The sequence below is a fragment of the Panicum virgatum genome, chromosome 3K, assembly GCF_016808335.1.
Source record: "Panicum virgatum strain AP13 chromosome 3K, P.virgatum_v5, whole genome shotgun sequence".
NCBI classification, from domain to species: domain Eukaryota; kingdom Viridiplantae; phylum Streptophyta; class Magnoliopsida; order Poales; family Poaceae; genus Panicum; species Panicum virgatum.
Window position 1 is genome coordinate 53,640,270 of NC_053138.1, and position 12,721 is coordinate 53,652,990.

The window sequence follows — 12,721 nt, forward strand, 5'->3', positions numbered from 1 at the left end:
TACAGCACAACGGACAGAGTGAGTAAATAAGGACAAGGAAACTAAAAAACAAGAACAGTATTTGTGAGAGCCATTCAAATTTTGCGATATTTTTGAGCCATTTAACTTTTTTTTGTTATGGATGCATGAGCCAAGGATGATTTATCGTCGTCCAAGCACATCTTGGATATTTTTGTGCAAGGTAGTACATTGCGAACCTCACACGGGAGAATCATCAGAGTCCTAGTAATTGGACGGGTAACAGTGGCCAGACCACGACTCCATTGTGCTAGAAGAACATTGTTGAGTTGTGCATCCGATCCAGATCTTGTGGCAGCGAAGAACATAGGGTCCAGACGAGATTTTTTTTTTTTTGGAAAACAGATGAGATGACGTTGACTGAATGAGAGGAGCTTGAATTTTTGGAAGTTGAAGAGTCCTCTCCTATGATGAAACCCCTAAAAATTGACTCGCACCTGTATGCCCTGACGTCAAGTTTTCTTTACCCATTACGCTTTTGGATGGAATTGAATGAACTGTAATGGTGGCTAATAGAGTTGGAAAAGGATAATTTTGCTCTTGTGCTCGCCATCCACGACGACGGAGCTCCGCCGCACGGCCGTCACGCACCGCCTCTACCTCCGCACCGCCGTGTGCCACCCCTTCCCCGCCCGCACCCGCACCACCCCTGCCCCGCCCACGCCGCCCTTGACCCTTCTTCCCCGGCGACCCCACGACAGCCGCGGCCGCCTCCTTCTCCTCGGCCCCACCTCCGCCTCCTCCTGCTCGCCCATGAGCCGGATCGCCCGTGCGCGTGCACCGGGGCAAGGACAGGCGGTCGCCCACATGCGCAGAGCTCGACACCCGATGCAGCTTCGCACCCGCCTCGCCTCCGCCTCGCCGCACATCCGCCTCTGACCCCACCGCATGCCGCCTCCACCATCCCGCCGAGCCTCCATCACACCGCGTGCCGCTACGTAGAACGCCGCACGCCACCTCCTCCGTTCCACCGAGCCCTCGTCGCGCCGCCTCGCTCCCTGCCTGTGCCACCGTGGAGTTCCGGCCGCCGCTCATGCCGCGACTGGCCCCTGCTCCCCTATGGCTGCCGCATGGCGGCGAGCGAGGGGTGCTGGGGTGTGACGGCAGCGCGGCAGAGAGGGCAAGACGGCGTGGTGCAGAGCCAGGCTTCGACACAGGTGGCGTGGGATGCGTGGCAGCTGTAACATCCCAAAAATTCACCAAATTAAATCACGCGCTAAAATATTTTTTTTTCAAAACTTTTTCATCGTTGAGCACAATTAACCCTAAACCCTAATTCCATCCCAGAAAATTTCGCCGTCACGTCTCCATGTTCGCCCTTGTCCCGCGCGTCACGCCCGACCGGCACGCGTGCGCGTCCGGCCGCGGTCGCCGCCGCGAATCTCTCTCTCTCTCTCTTTTTATTTTTCCTTTTTCTCTTTTCTTTTTCCTCCCTCTCTCTCTCCTTCCTCCCTCTCCTCCCTGCCGCGCGCCCCCGAGCGCCGCTCGGCGCCGCCCGCGCTCACGCCCGCCGCTCTCGGCCTCCCCCCTGGCACCCTGCTCGCCTGCTCCGCGCACCGTGCTCCCCTCCACGCGCCACACGCGCGGCAAGCGCACGCGTGCGCTCCTGCCCACGCGTGGACCACGCGGCCGAGCCACCCGCCGCGCCGCTCGCCGCTCGCAGCTCGGCGCCGGCCGCCCCTGCCACCCCGCCTCACTGAGCCGCCGAGCCGCTCGCCTGCCTCGACGCGCACCGCGCGCCCCACGTCACCATGCCGGCCGTCGTCAAGCCAGGGACGCACAGCGCCTGCTCCACGCGCGCAAGCGCTCCGCGTGCCCGGAAGACTCGTCGCGCATGCTCTGCTCCCCGCCCACGCGCATCCCTGTGCGCCCTGGATGCTCGCCGCGCCGCTCGTGCCTGCCCGAGACGTCCCGTCGTCCTGTGGCTGCCTCGCCGCTCGTGCCTGCCCGAGACGTCCCGTCGTCCTGTGGCTGCCTCGCCGCCCACGCCGCTGCTCCACGACACCACGGTAGCCGCCAAACGCCATTAATGGCGCTCCGCCAAGCCCGCCGGCCGACCACCGCCGTGTTCCCTCCTCTCCACCGCCTTCCACGCCTATAAATAGGCCCCTACGCCACTTCCCCACCACCTCAACACCGAGCGCCACCTCTGGCCTCCTCCCCAAGCTCCCAACGCCGCCACCGCCCGCCATAGCCGCCGAGCCTCGCCGACCACCGCGGAGCCGCCTCCTTGCCCGAGGTAAGGGGCGCAATAGAAACCCTGATGTCCCCTTCCCCTTTTTCCCCAGCTCCGGGCCGCTGTCGAGCCCCGCAACGACGCCACCACGGCCGCCGCCGCCTGCTGCCGCCCGCCGCCATGGCTCCCCTCCCTGCAGGCCTCCTTCCCTGAAATCGAGGGGGGGAATCGACCCCACGAGCCTCCCTCCCTCTTTTCCCCTGACCCCAGCCGCCGCCGTGCCCTGGGCCGCCAGCGAGGGCCGCCGCCGGCGCCCAGCACCCCCCTCCTCTGTTCTGCGCGCGAGGAGGAAGAAGGAGGGCACATTTGCCAAAAACTCCCTCCCCTTCCCTCTATTCTATAAAGAGCCCTTTCCACTTTTTGACTTTTTGCAAAAGAATCCCTGCCCTTTATTATATTCCAAAATAAATCCTTCCCCTATAAAAATATATTTCTAAATAAACCCCTGACCATTTTCAGAATGACCCGGGTACTTTCTAAAATATCAATCAAGCCCCTGTCTTCTCAAAAATAATTACAAACAACTCTCTGGACCCTTGTTTAGACCCTAAACGCCTTGTTAACTTATCATTTCATGCGCCAAACAATCTCCAATCGACCTGAAACTTTACCACGCCATTTCGAACATAGTTTTGGCCATGCTATTAGGAAACCGCCTAAAAATATTACTCCTATCTCCATAACTTAATTGTTTCTGATTCGAGCTCAACGATAAAACCTTCATTTCTTTTTCTTAATTGTGTGTTTGTTTGTATACGTCGTAGATCACGGTGTGAACGAGGGAGAACACGTCGACGAACAGTACTGCGAGCAAGTGAACGAGGACCAGTTCCATGATCCCGAACCCGAAGGACAGCACCTCGATCAGGACTTCCCGGAAGGCTTTGAAGACGGCAAGTTCAATCCCGCCTTTTGATGCATGTTTTGTCCTAGTTTTTATAAACACAACCTATTGGCCTATTTTACAAAACTGCATATATTTTGCCTGCTGAAAACATGGTTGGATAGCCACCCCTTGATTTGTTATAACCATTCCTTGACCACATAGATTAATGTCTGAATGTGAATTGTTTGGACGTTAATCGCTACTAGAACGCTTAGGACCTTAAACACGATACAACTTGTTTTATAAAAAGGAAAATGCGTGAGTGTGTGGGAAGGGGAAAATGTGGAATTTTCGAAAGATAAGTTTAGACAGGATGGAATGCACTTCTGTGTGATTTGCCAAATGGTGTGCTCTAACCTGTGTGGTAGAGCAAGGAAGGGAGATATCCATCTTGTCACAATTAAGGACCGAGTTGGTGTGTCATCTCACCTAACTCCACTATCGTGCAAACCACTCGACTGTTGTATGGGCAACGGCTTACCATAAACCCCACTAGTTAGTCTGATAGCCATCAGGAGAGCTGAGAGCAACGGGTGACCAAGGAGAAGGGATATGCTCTGTGTGACTTATGCCCCGGTTATACCTCGGTGATAGGTCGATGACCCCTTGGTGGATCCCGTGGTGGCTAGTCAGATCTAGCTAAAGTGGGTAATGGCTTTGTTGGGATCTACACCGACACTAAGGTGATCGTGCTGTGGTACCCTGCTTGTGGGTAAAGTTGCACACCTCTGCAGAGTTAAAATCTATTCGAATAGCTGTGCCCACGGTACTGGGCGAGTTACGGTGTTTCACATAACTAGTGTTTCTTCTGGGAATGGATGGGTTGGCGTGAGTTGTTTTGGAAAAGTGTCCGGCAGTTGTGCCGTGTGCTACGGCGGATGAGGAGTCCAGTAACAACTTAAAACATGGATCCTGTGTGGATCAACACTACGGATTACTCGGTATAAAAAAATTTGCTTGAAAATCCTTTCTTTCAAATGAACCCCTGCATAAAAATTAGCTTTCCGTAAATTAAATACTAGCCTTATCCTTGATTTACCCTGCGCATTATATTCTGCTTATACCCCCTCTGTGGGTGTGGTTGGACTTGCTGAGTACGTTTGTACTCACCCCATTCTTAATTTTTACAGAGGAAGATCCAGACTTCGTTCCCGAAAACGTTGAGTAGAGGTTCCGTCCTGCACCCAACCTTGCCTGTGGATAGGGTCACCCGCAGAAAGTTCCGTATAGCGCAAGACTCTGATGACCCCCTCTTCGTAGTTAATATCGTTGTGTGGGTGTTAGTTGTTATCCTCGCGATAGTGACGCTTCACTGCCCACTTCCGCGTAGAGTTGTACATTGATGTACCATCTAATGTAATAAAAGTGTTATCAGCCTCCTGGGACTGATATTGTATCACTTTTAAGTCTTCTCTTATGAGGGGACACTCTAGCGGCACACGGGGCGCAGCCGCAGCTCCACGTGACGGTGGTGAGAGGAAGCGGAGCAGGAAGTGGGGGATGGGATTAAGGATAGGATAGACGGGATAAGGGGCAATATGAACAATTTACTAGGTTGGTCCCATCGGTCAGGGCTCCTAAACTATTATCTTCTAACAGAACATGAACAGAAAGGTACAGGGTAAAGAAAAGTTGATGTCAGGGCATACAAGTGCGAGTGAATTTTTTAAGGACATGGAGGTCAAGATCAATTTTTATAAGGACATACAAATTAAAGTCTCTCCTCTAATGCTATTGCGAAGGCCAGGCGTACACGGCTAGCGTACAAAACATGGCGTTCACGATGCTGCCCTTTTCTACTGGCAGCATCCAGTGAGTCCAAAGAGTCTTGCCATCGAGTTGCCTGTATGAGCGCGCGGTTGGACACTTGGACTAATTGAGTAGAGAGGGTGAATGAGAGCTTCTAAAAAATTCTCTTCGAGAACAAAGTCTATACTCATAAATTTGACCCAATATTTCTCTTTTCTAACCGTCAAGGTGATACAAGACAAATCGTGATGAGCTCATCCTAGGAATGGTTAAGAAAATTTTGACGCAAAGCGGAAGCAATGATTAACCAAAATGCTGAAAGCTCGACACAAAACAGAAGCAACCGAGAAGTAAACAACTCGAGCAAAAACTACCACGAAAGCTTCACTTGAACAAGCATGCGATGAATCAATAATGATTAGCACATTTCAAAACGAGCCAAAGCAAAGCTTAGCAAAAAAAAACCAATTAAGAGTCTCATCAAAAAGATTAGAACTAATCACTACAAAAGAGTCCTCTTGGCCAAATATGTCAAGACACTGTGCTTAGATGATGAAAAAATTTGAGTTTTGGTATTGTAGCACGTTTTGTTATTATTTGACAATTAATGTCCAATTATGAACTAATTAGACTAAAAAAATTCACCTCGTCTAAATCTGTTAAACTATATAATTAGTTATTTTTTAATTATATTTAATGCTTCATGCATGTGTCCGAAAATTTGATGTGATAGATCCTGCATGAACTTTTTTGGCAAGTACACAGGCCCTAACAATTAGAGAGATTAGGACTTGGCTAGCCGGCCGTACGGCCCGTCCCCTTTTACACCCATTCGATGGCCAGTTGCCTCTTGCAACTCCAGCCACATAGGCTCCGTAAGCAGCAGCACACGTGAACCAATCCCAGAAATTAGTGCTTGAATCACTTGAAGCTTCACTATTCCCTTCACTTGCCATTGGTTAGGCCAAAAATGCTGCTGTCCTCTCCTAGTAGTCCAGCAGCCTGAAACATGCAAGTTCGATCAGTTGACCGCATAATGCATAATACTGAATATTGATTACCAGAATTACGATGACTACACGCACAATGAAATTATGAACATAGGCATTTGAAGTACGCATACAAACTTAAGTTCGATAACTGAAAGATATTATTACAAACATTGTTTGGAAGCCACGACATGACAACTAAACTACTACACTCCATAAGCTAACTGCTTCGTGAAATATGACCCATTCTACTTTTGCTTCCCATAAGTCCAGGTCCATTCGATCCACGCTACGCTACGCGGTTTGCTGGGTCATGCATGTTCTTGTACTGCGCACGGCAAACCGAGTTCTTGAACAGATCTAATGCTTTGAAGTACAGCTCAGACCCCTCTGGAACACCGTCCTGTCTCAGCATCTCCATGACTTCGAAAACCTCCGCCTGCTCGCAGGTATGAACAATGCTTTCAGATATCTGCCTCATGAAGTCCTCCGCACTGAAACTCTTTTTCTTTGGTAGGCTGTTGACCTCGTTGTCCTCAGCCGCTCTTTTGGAGGAGGGGCCAGCGGAATCATGTCTTGCAGGTGTGGTTGACTCACTTATACCGCCTGCAAACATGAAAGAGCCCCTGTCTTGGTGGGATCCGAACAGAATATACAGTTGGTCAGCGTAAGGAGGTGGTGCACCACGTGGTTCAGCAGCCTCTGCGGTATCCTGGAGTGAAGAGGTGGTAAGAACAATGAGATGGGCCGGATGGCGAATTGTGAAACAAAGTAAATGAGATAGTGTCTGACTGGACTTACCTCCACCTCTCTGGCATCCTGCCTAGTCTGTTGCTCATCCCACCACCTGGCATCAGCCTCAGCACCTCCCGTAGCCTTGTTACGCCCTAGGCCACTGCTATTCTGCAGATCATTCCAGGCCTGGTATCTTTTCTTCAAAGACTGCAATTTGTTGCTCATCTGCTTGTTAGAAAATCGAGCGCCTACAACTTGTTTGAAACTGCATTGCACGTTACGCCACCTGCCCTTTGTTAACCCCTGACTTGTGAAGTTGAATTTCTCCTTCTCAGCAATACAGAGGTCAAGGAACAATCTGGTAGTTGGCCCGTCCCAATTACAACGGTCTTGGTCCATCTGTGGGCAAAGGCATTGTATAGTTTTGGGTGTGCGGGGCAGGATAAGAAGCAGATAAAAACATCGTAACAGTTGTCAAATGCAAAGGACCGAAAACTTGCCTGGACTGTGAGCTTCGCTCGTTTTGCACGCAGGTTGTAATGTCGAGGGGCAGGCGGGGACCACAATGCTGTAGAAGAAGGTGCCAGCGTTTCGAGCTAATGACATGATACAACAACAACAATTTGAATGTTTGCAAATTTATGTCATATGCAATATAGGACAGCCAGTCTGACATCATTCATGCGAATTGTACAGCAACAAAGCTACTTACTTCTTGCAATGTCTTAATCCATAGAGATCTTTTCTTCAAGCTCTGGACGTACCTTCTTGTGTCTTCAACTCCAGTATGACAATTTGAATGTTCTTATCTCCTGCAAAACTCAGTGAGGACAAGCAGATCTGGATTCCTGTGCAAAACAAAGAGCACAAATTAAAATTCCCACAACAAAAAAGCAGATTATACAAACAGAAAACTTTATTAGTGGGGTCACCAAACAATTTGCTGGAAAAAAAACGCCTGAATCTATGGTTGGGAGTTGGGTTCACTACAATGGAGCATGTCTTTCCTTCGCTCAAAATGCAGGTGAACAGGTTAGTAAACTGTTGCTGCCACTTGGTTTCGAAAGGAAGTTAACTGTTCGAATAATAAGCAAGTTCATGGATAGTATCAGCAAGGTTTGATTTTATTGCAAATTTAAAATGTACAGAACCCTCAAATCAAACCCATTTGCTTGCCTTTATCCATATTTGAGTTGCTGTTCTATTTTAGAGGGTTTGTACCACGCACTTTACTGCAGGTCACTAGAACATACTGAGTCATAACATGATAACTGAACGTATATGGACTAAGGAGTATTTGGAATTAAATTATCAGAGAATACAAAAGAAGACTGATTCCTAGCTTGTGTTGAAAGCTGTTTTAATTAATCCTAGAAGGCATCTATCGATATATTGATGATAAGCACTGTCAAAAGAAGATTAACTGTCGAAAGCGGAAAAGCTGACAAGAAATACCCACAGGCCCCACTTACTTGCCCTGGAATCATCGCATGAACAGATGCTCTATCCGTCTCTCTGTCCTCGTCGTCAAACTGGCTAAGCTGGCTCTGCAGCGTAGTCCTTCTATACAGAGTCCTCAGCACACAAACGAATGCATAAGGCAGAAACCACAATGCAGCAGCCTGAAAAATCGCAGCCTACAGTCATTGGTGCAGGGATTGGCATGGAAATTAAAAATCATTTGCAGGTAATGCATGCAAATTAGATCTTGGATGTGAGAAGCCTAGAATAGAGCATAACAGAATAACATGAATCTCATATCAACAAATATAAGGTTTTATTTACTGTATGCATGCAAACTAGACCATAACCCATAGATGAAACAGAAGCTTGTGATAGTACAGGTCCAATTACTCATCCTAAAGCAGAAAACTATGGGTGTGATTGGTTGCTTGGCTTAACTCAAGCCTGGCTAGGAGTTAGCCATGGCCAGACTATGAATCTCCCTCCTCAAGTGCATTTCGTCACCTCATGTTAAATCCAAAGATGGAAGGCATCCCCAAATGTGAGCAGCTCAGACCTCAGATAGAATCAACTATAAAATCCAGGGAAGCCGTATTAAGCAGCAGCAATGACACAGCATATACTAGAGTAAACCAGGAATAGCCTGAACAGTTGCACTCATTTAGTAGCAGAAATAACTACACTCATAGCAATGTGATGAGTAAGCGTGCAAGTTATATTCTATTGTCGCAGAGGGTCTATTCCTAACGTTTGTTATCAGATAAGGTTTCGAGAAGACTCAAAACAATGTGATGTATGAGGAACCCTAACTTTCCCCAATCCACTGACCTGCAAGAGATTAGAGCAGACAGCTCCCACGACAGTAGTAGGGCGTGGCGGAGACTACACCAGCACGGCCGCGCGGAACCGAGCCCAGCGACCGCCGCGCACCCGGCGTCGTCGGGGACACACGCAGCGGCGGCGTCCAGGGGGAGCGCGCCGGCCGTGACGACGAGGCCGGTCGCGAGCGCCTGCGCGACGAGGCCGGTGACGGCGCAGGCGATGAGCGGGTGGAGCGCCAGCCGCCAGGAGGAGGCTGGAGGGACGCCGGCGCCTCGCACGGCCACGACGGGAAAGGCGGCGGCGGAGAATGGGAGAGGAGATGGACCCAGCGCGATTCCGGTTCTGCGCGCGAGCGCTAGCAAGCATTGTAGCCCTCGATTTTCAGACCGTCTCGAGCTGCTCCACACACTCCCATGTGCGTGGGTCCTACCAAATATTAGTTGTTTTCCTTTGTTCTCCTTCCCGCTTCACTCGTCTCATCTTTTCTCAATCCTATTTTTCCCTCTTTGATCTTTATCCATCACATCGACGGACCTGGGCCGCCCGCCGAGTTGTTGGGAGCGACGCGGCACGAGCACGGCGAGCAGTGGGCAGGATGCTTGTTTTTTCTTTTTTTTTCCTCCCAAAAAATTGCAGCAACGGATGCATAACTTTGTTAATGGAGAAATTATATTTATGTTACTTTTCTTTTTCTATATTAGTTTTGGCTTCTCTCTGCATAAATTATATACATAACTTATATACATAACTTTTTATATACTTATTTAACTTATTTTGCATAAGTTATATCAATATTTCTCCCTTCCGAGAACTATCTTTTGCACAACTTTTTTCTCTTCAAATTTGTTTTGCAACAAAGTTTTGATGGGAATGTTATATATACGATTCTTCCCATAAAAGTTATGCAACAAAGTTTATATGATTCTTCCCATAAAAGATATATATAAATTCATCATATAAACATGTTTTCATACTTTAGCTACATAAGTTTGTTGTATAATATTTTTCCTTCTTTTGTGATACATCTAAGTACATTTTTTTTCTTTATACTTTTTTATGCATACTAATTTATGTATATAAATTATACATATAACCGTGCTGACCTGCATGCAGCAACGTATGTGGGGTGTGGGTGGCGAAGTCGCCCAAAGGAAAATTGGGGCTGGTGTCTGGTGTCGTTTTTAATTGCATCGTGAAGCGTGCGAAATCAAAACGCGAGAAATTCCGCGGGAATGACGCCTGGGTGCGAGGCCGGGTGGTTGCGACTTGCGAATGCGGGTGGAGCTAGCCTAATTGACCACGGAAGCCGAAAAGCGAAAGGGAACGACGCGGAATCCAAAAATGGAAAATTTTGAGCTGTCGGAAATCGTTTGCTGGTTGAGCTCCTGGCGCGCGCGCGCGAATTAGGAATCCCCTGGACCCAGGAGCGAGATGGGATGGGAGGCGGACGGGCGACCGTGGCACTTGGCCGCTGATGTAGACCAGCCGAACGGCTGTTTTTTTTTAGAGAAACCGGGTAATTCATTGATAAATTTTGGTGATTACAGCTCGTTTCACAAGAACACCTTCAAAAGAAAGAAAAATTACATCTTGGTCCTTGTAAAATCCTCTCGGCCTTTCTCGCCGCCGGCGATCGGAGCGCCTAACTTGAAGCTGATCCCCTCCCTGGCGAAGAAGATAAACTTGTGTTGCCGTTTTTAGTTGCATGCCCAAACTGACACACCCTTTGAACGTTGAACGACCCAGCAGGTAAAGATGGCACCGAACCATCACATCACCTGGATTCAAGGAGTCTGACACCACAAAACAAGCAAGCCGAACCACCAAAAATGGTGGAATCCAGAAACCAACCCGATTTCATCTCGTGTTGGTACAAAAAACTTCTCAAATCCCCGTTAGAAAGAACAACACCCCCGACGAAGATTAAAGAGTAACAAAATAACCCAAATGACTCTGGTACTCCAGATCCATGATACATACACCACTCCGTCTCATCGCTAGCAGCAGACAACTTACCAGCGAGGCGGAGAATAAGCCGGAGTCGCTTATTCCAACGGCGCAGGACCCGTCTCCACCTCGCGAAATCTGCCTGGACCAAAGCTACTCATACTAGGTAAGTATTTGACTATTTGTACAACGGCCACCTCACTCCCTATTCCCCCATCCTCTCCGGCGCCGATCCAATTGTCGGAGTGGAAGGGAAACGAAAGAAATCGGCGCCGAACGGAAATCGCCTCTCGGGCACCCTCTCTCAACTGTAGATGGAACTACTGGTGGCCAGTCGAACAGCTAGGGCTGCTCAGCCCAGCCGGAATCAGCCCAGCAACGTAAGTGGTGCAACCGAACAGTGTGAATGGAGGTGAATCGCCGGTCAATGCGAGCGATGAAAGAGGAGAAAGAGACTAACCCTAAAGAGAGAGAAGGGGGCATAAAATGTAGGGATTATTGTGTTTTTGCCCCTATTTTAACCCTCAATTGTGATTTTACCTCCACTTTTTTTACTTTGCATTTTTGCCCCTACTGTTTCATCATGAAGCCTACGTTTACTCCTGGAATTCACTCTGTTAGCTGCAGCCACGATTTAACAATTTTTTTAAAAAAAATAAGAAACCCCATCGTAATAGGACAAAAAGATAAAACTGCCCCTTATTCCCTTATCACTTCTCCTCAACCTGTGGGGGTCCCTGACTCTATCCCCCGATTCCGCGCCTGCCATTCCCGTCGGCCCCAGGCGGCGGCGCGCGGGAGGCTGTCCTGCGGTGCTGCGGCGGCCAGGTGCGGGTGAGACGCGGGAGGCAGGCGCGCGGGGCAGGCTCGGGCGGAGGCTGCAGGTGCACGGTGATTGGCAGCATGTGAGTTGGATTCTGCTGCTGGAGATCAAATTGCGTTGGTGGAGTTCGATTCTATCGCGCTAGAGCTTAATTTGCTGAACCAGATGTTGGTTTGGTGGTGCAGAACCTCGATCCGCATATTGATTTGGGGGAAGGCTAGAAAGGGGCAGGAAGTCAGGCACACAATCTCGGGGAGATCGATTTGCCGCCGGCAAGCTTGTTCCAGCAGCCGCGCACGTGGAGCTCGGGCCGACCGCTCGGCCAAGGGATGCTCATGCTAACTGGGGAAGAAGCTAGCTGGTGTTCCCGGAGGAAGAGGCCCCGGAAGACGCACGCTGGTGTTCCCGGAGGAAGAGGCGCTGGTGTTCTTTGTGGTGGTAAATGAGCCAAGCCACTTGTTTGAATTGGTAAATTTGCAAAAAGCTCGTCATGTCAAGGCCTTCTTCGAGGCCGATAGCTGATCTCCACTACGAGTCTCTCAGCTACAGGCTCTCAACTTCGACGAGGGCCGCTGCAACGCGCTGCCCCTGTTCTCCACCATCTGCTCGAGCTGTTCAAATTGGAAAGAGCATGGACGAGAGAGATGCATGTTGTTTCAACTTAATTTTGTGTATCATGATGCTGTCTAAATTATATTAAATTCTTGTTCATATTCTTATTGAAATGCTCCTAAAATATAATAGCAAACAAGAGTATATTCACGAAATTCTAAAAAAGTAGGGATATATTCGCAAGGGAAAAATTGTCTTCTTTAACACCGTTAAGTGTTGCTCACGGAATAAAGGTAGAATGGGTCTTCATTTCCAAACAGTAGGGGCAACAATACAAAGTGAAAAGAAAATGGAGGTAAAATCACAATTAAAATTCAAAATAAGGGCAAGAACACAATTGCCCCTAAAATGAACGGGTGCACGTCTCCTTTCAATATAACTGGAACATTTAGCGCACTTTGCGCGCCCTAGCATGACTACCATTAATTTTAACAATATAA

General features: G+C 48.9%; 1 protein-coding gene across 1 annotated transcript; it reads right to left on the bottom strand.

The window, feature by feature from the left end:
• Positions 1-5,955: 5,955 nt before the first annotated feature.
• On the bottom strand, positions 5,956-11,751 carry LOC120701046 (L10-interacting MYB domain-containing protein-like). Its single transcript, XM_039985218.1, has 6 exons — positions 11,609-11,751; positions 8,985-9,241; positions 7,378-7,461; positions 7,114-7,181; positions 6,680-7,012; positions 5,956-6,590 (listed from the first exon to the last, which is right to left on the bottom strand). Exons 1-6 carry the CDS (start codon positions 11,749-11,751, stop codon positions 6,168-6,170), a joined length of 1,308 nt encoding a protein of 435 aa, XP_039841152.1. The 3' UTR covers positions 5,956-6,167.
• Positions 11,752-12,721: the final 970 nt, after the last annotated feature.

Bases quoted from the DNA above. Each gene is read 5' to 3' on its own strand.
- LOC120701046 (XM_039985218.1), bottom strand. From the start codon at position 11,751: ATGCTGCCAATCACCGTGCACCTGCAGCCTCCGCCCGAGCCTGCCCCG. The intron at 7,462-8,984 runs GTTCCGCGCGGC...TGTTTTGCACAG, and splicing joins CGCGGCGGTCGCTGGGCTCG to GAATCCAGATCTGCTTGTCC. The intron at 6,591-6,679 runs GTAAGTCCAGTC...TCTTCACTCCAG, and splicing joins AGGATGCCAGAGAGGTGGAG to GATACCGCAGAGGCTGCTGA.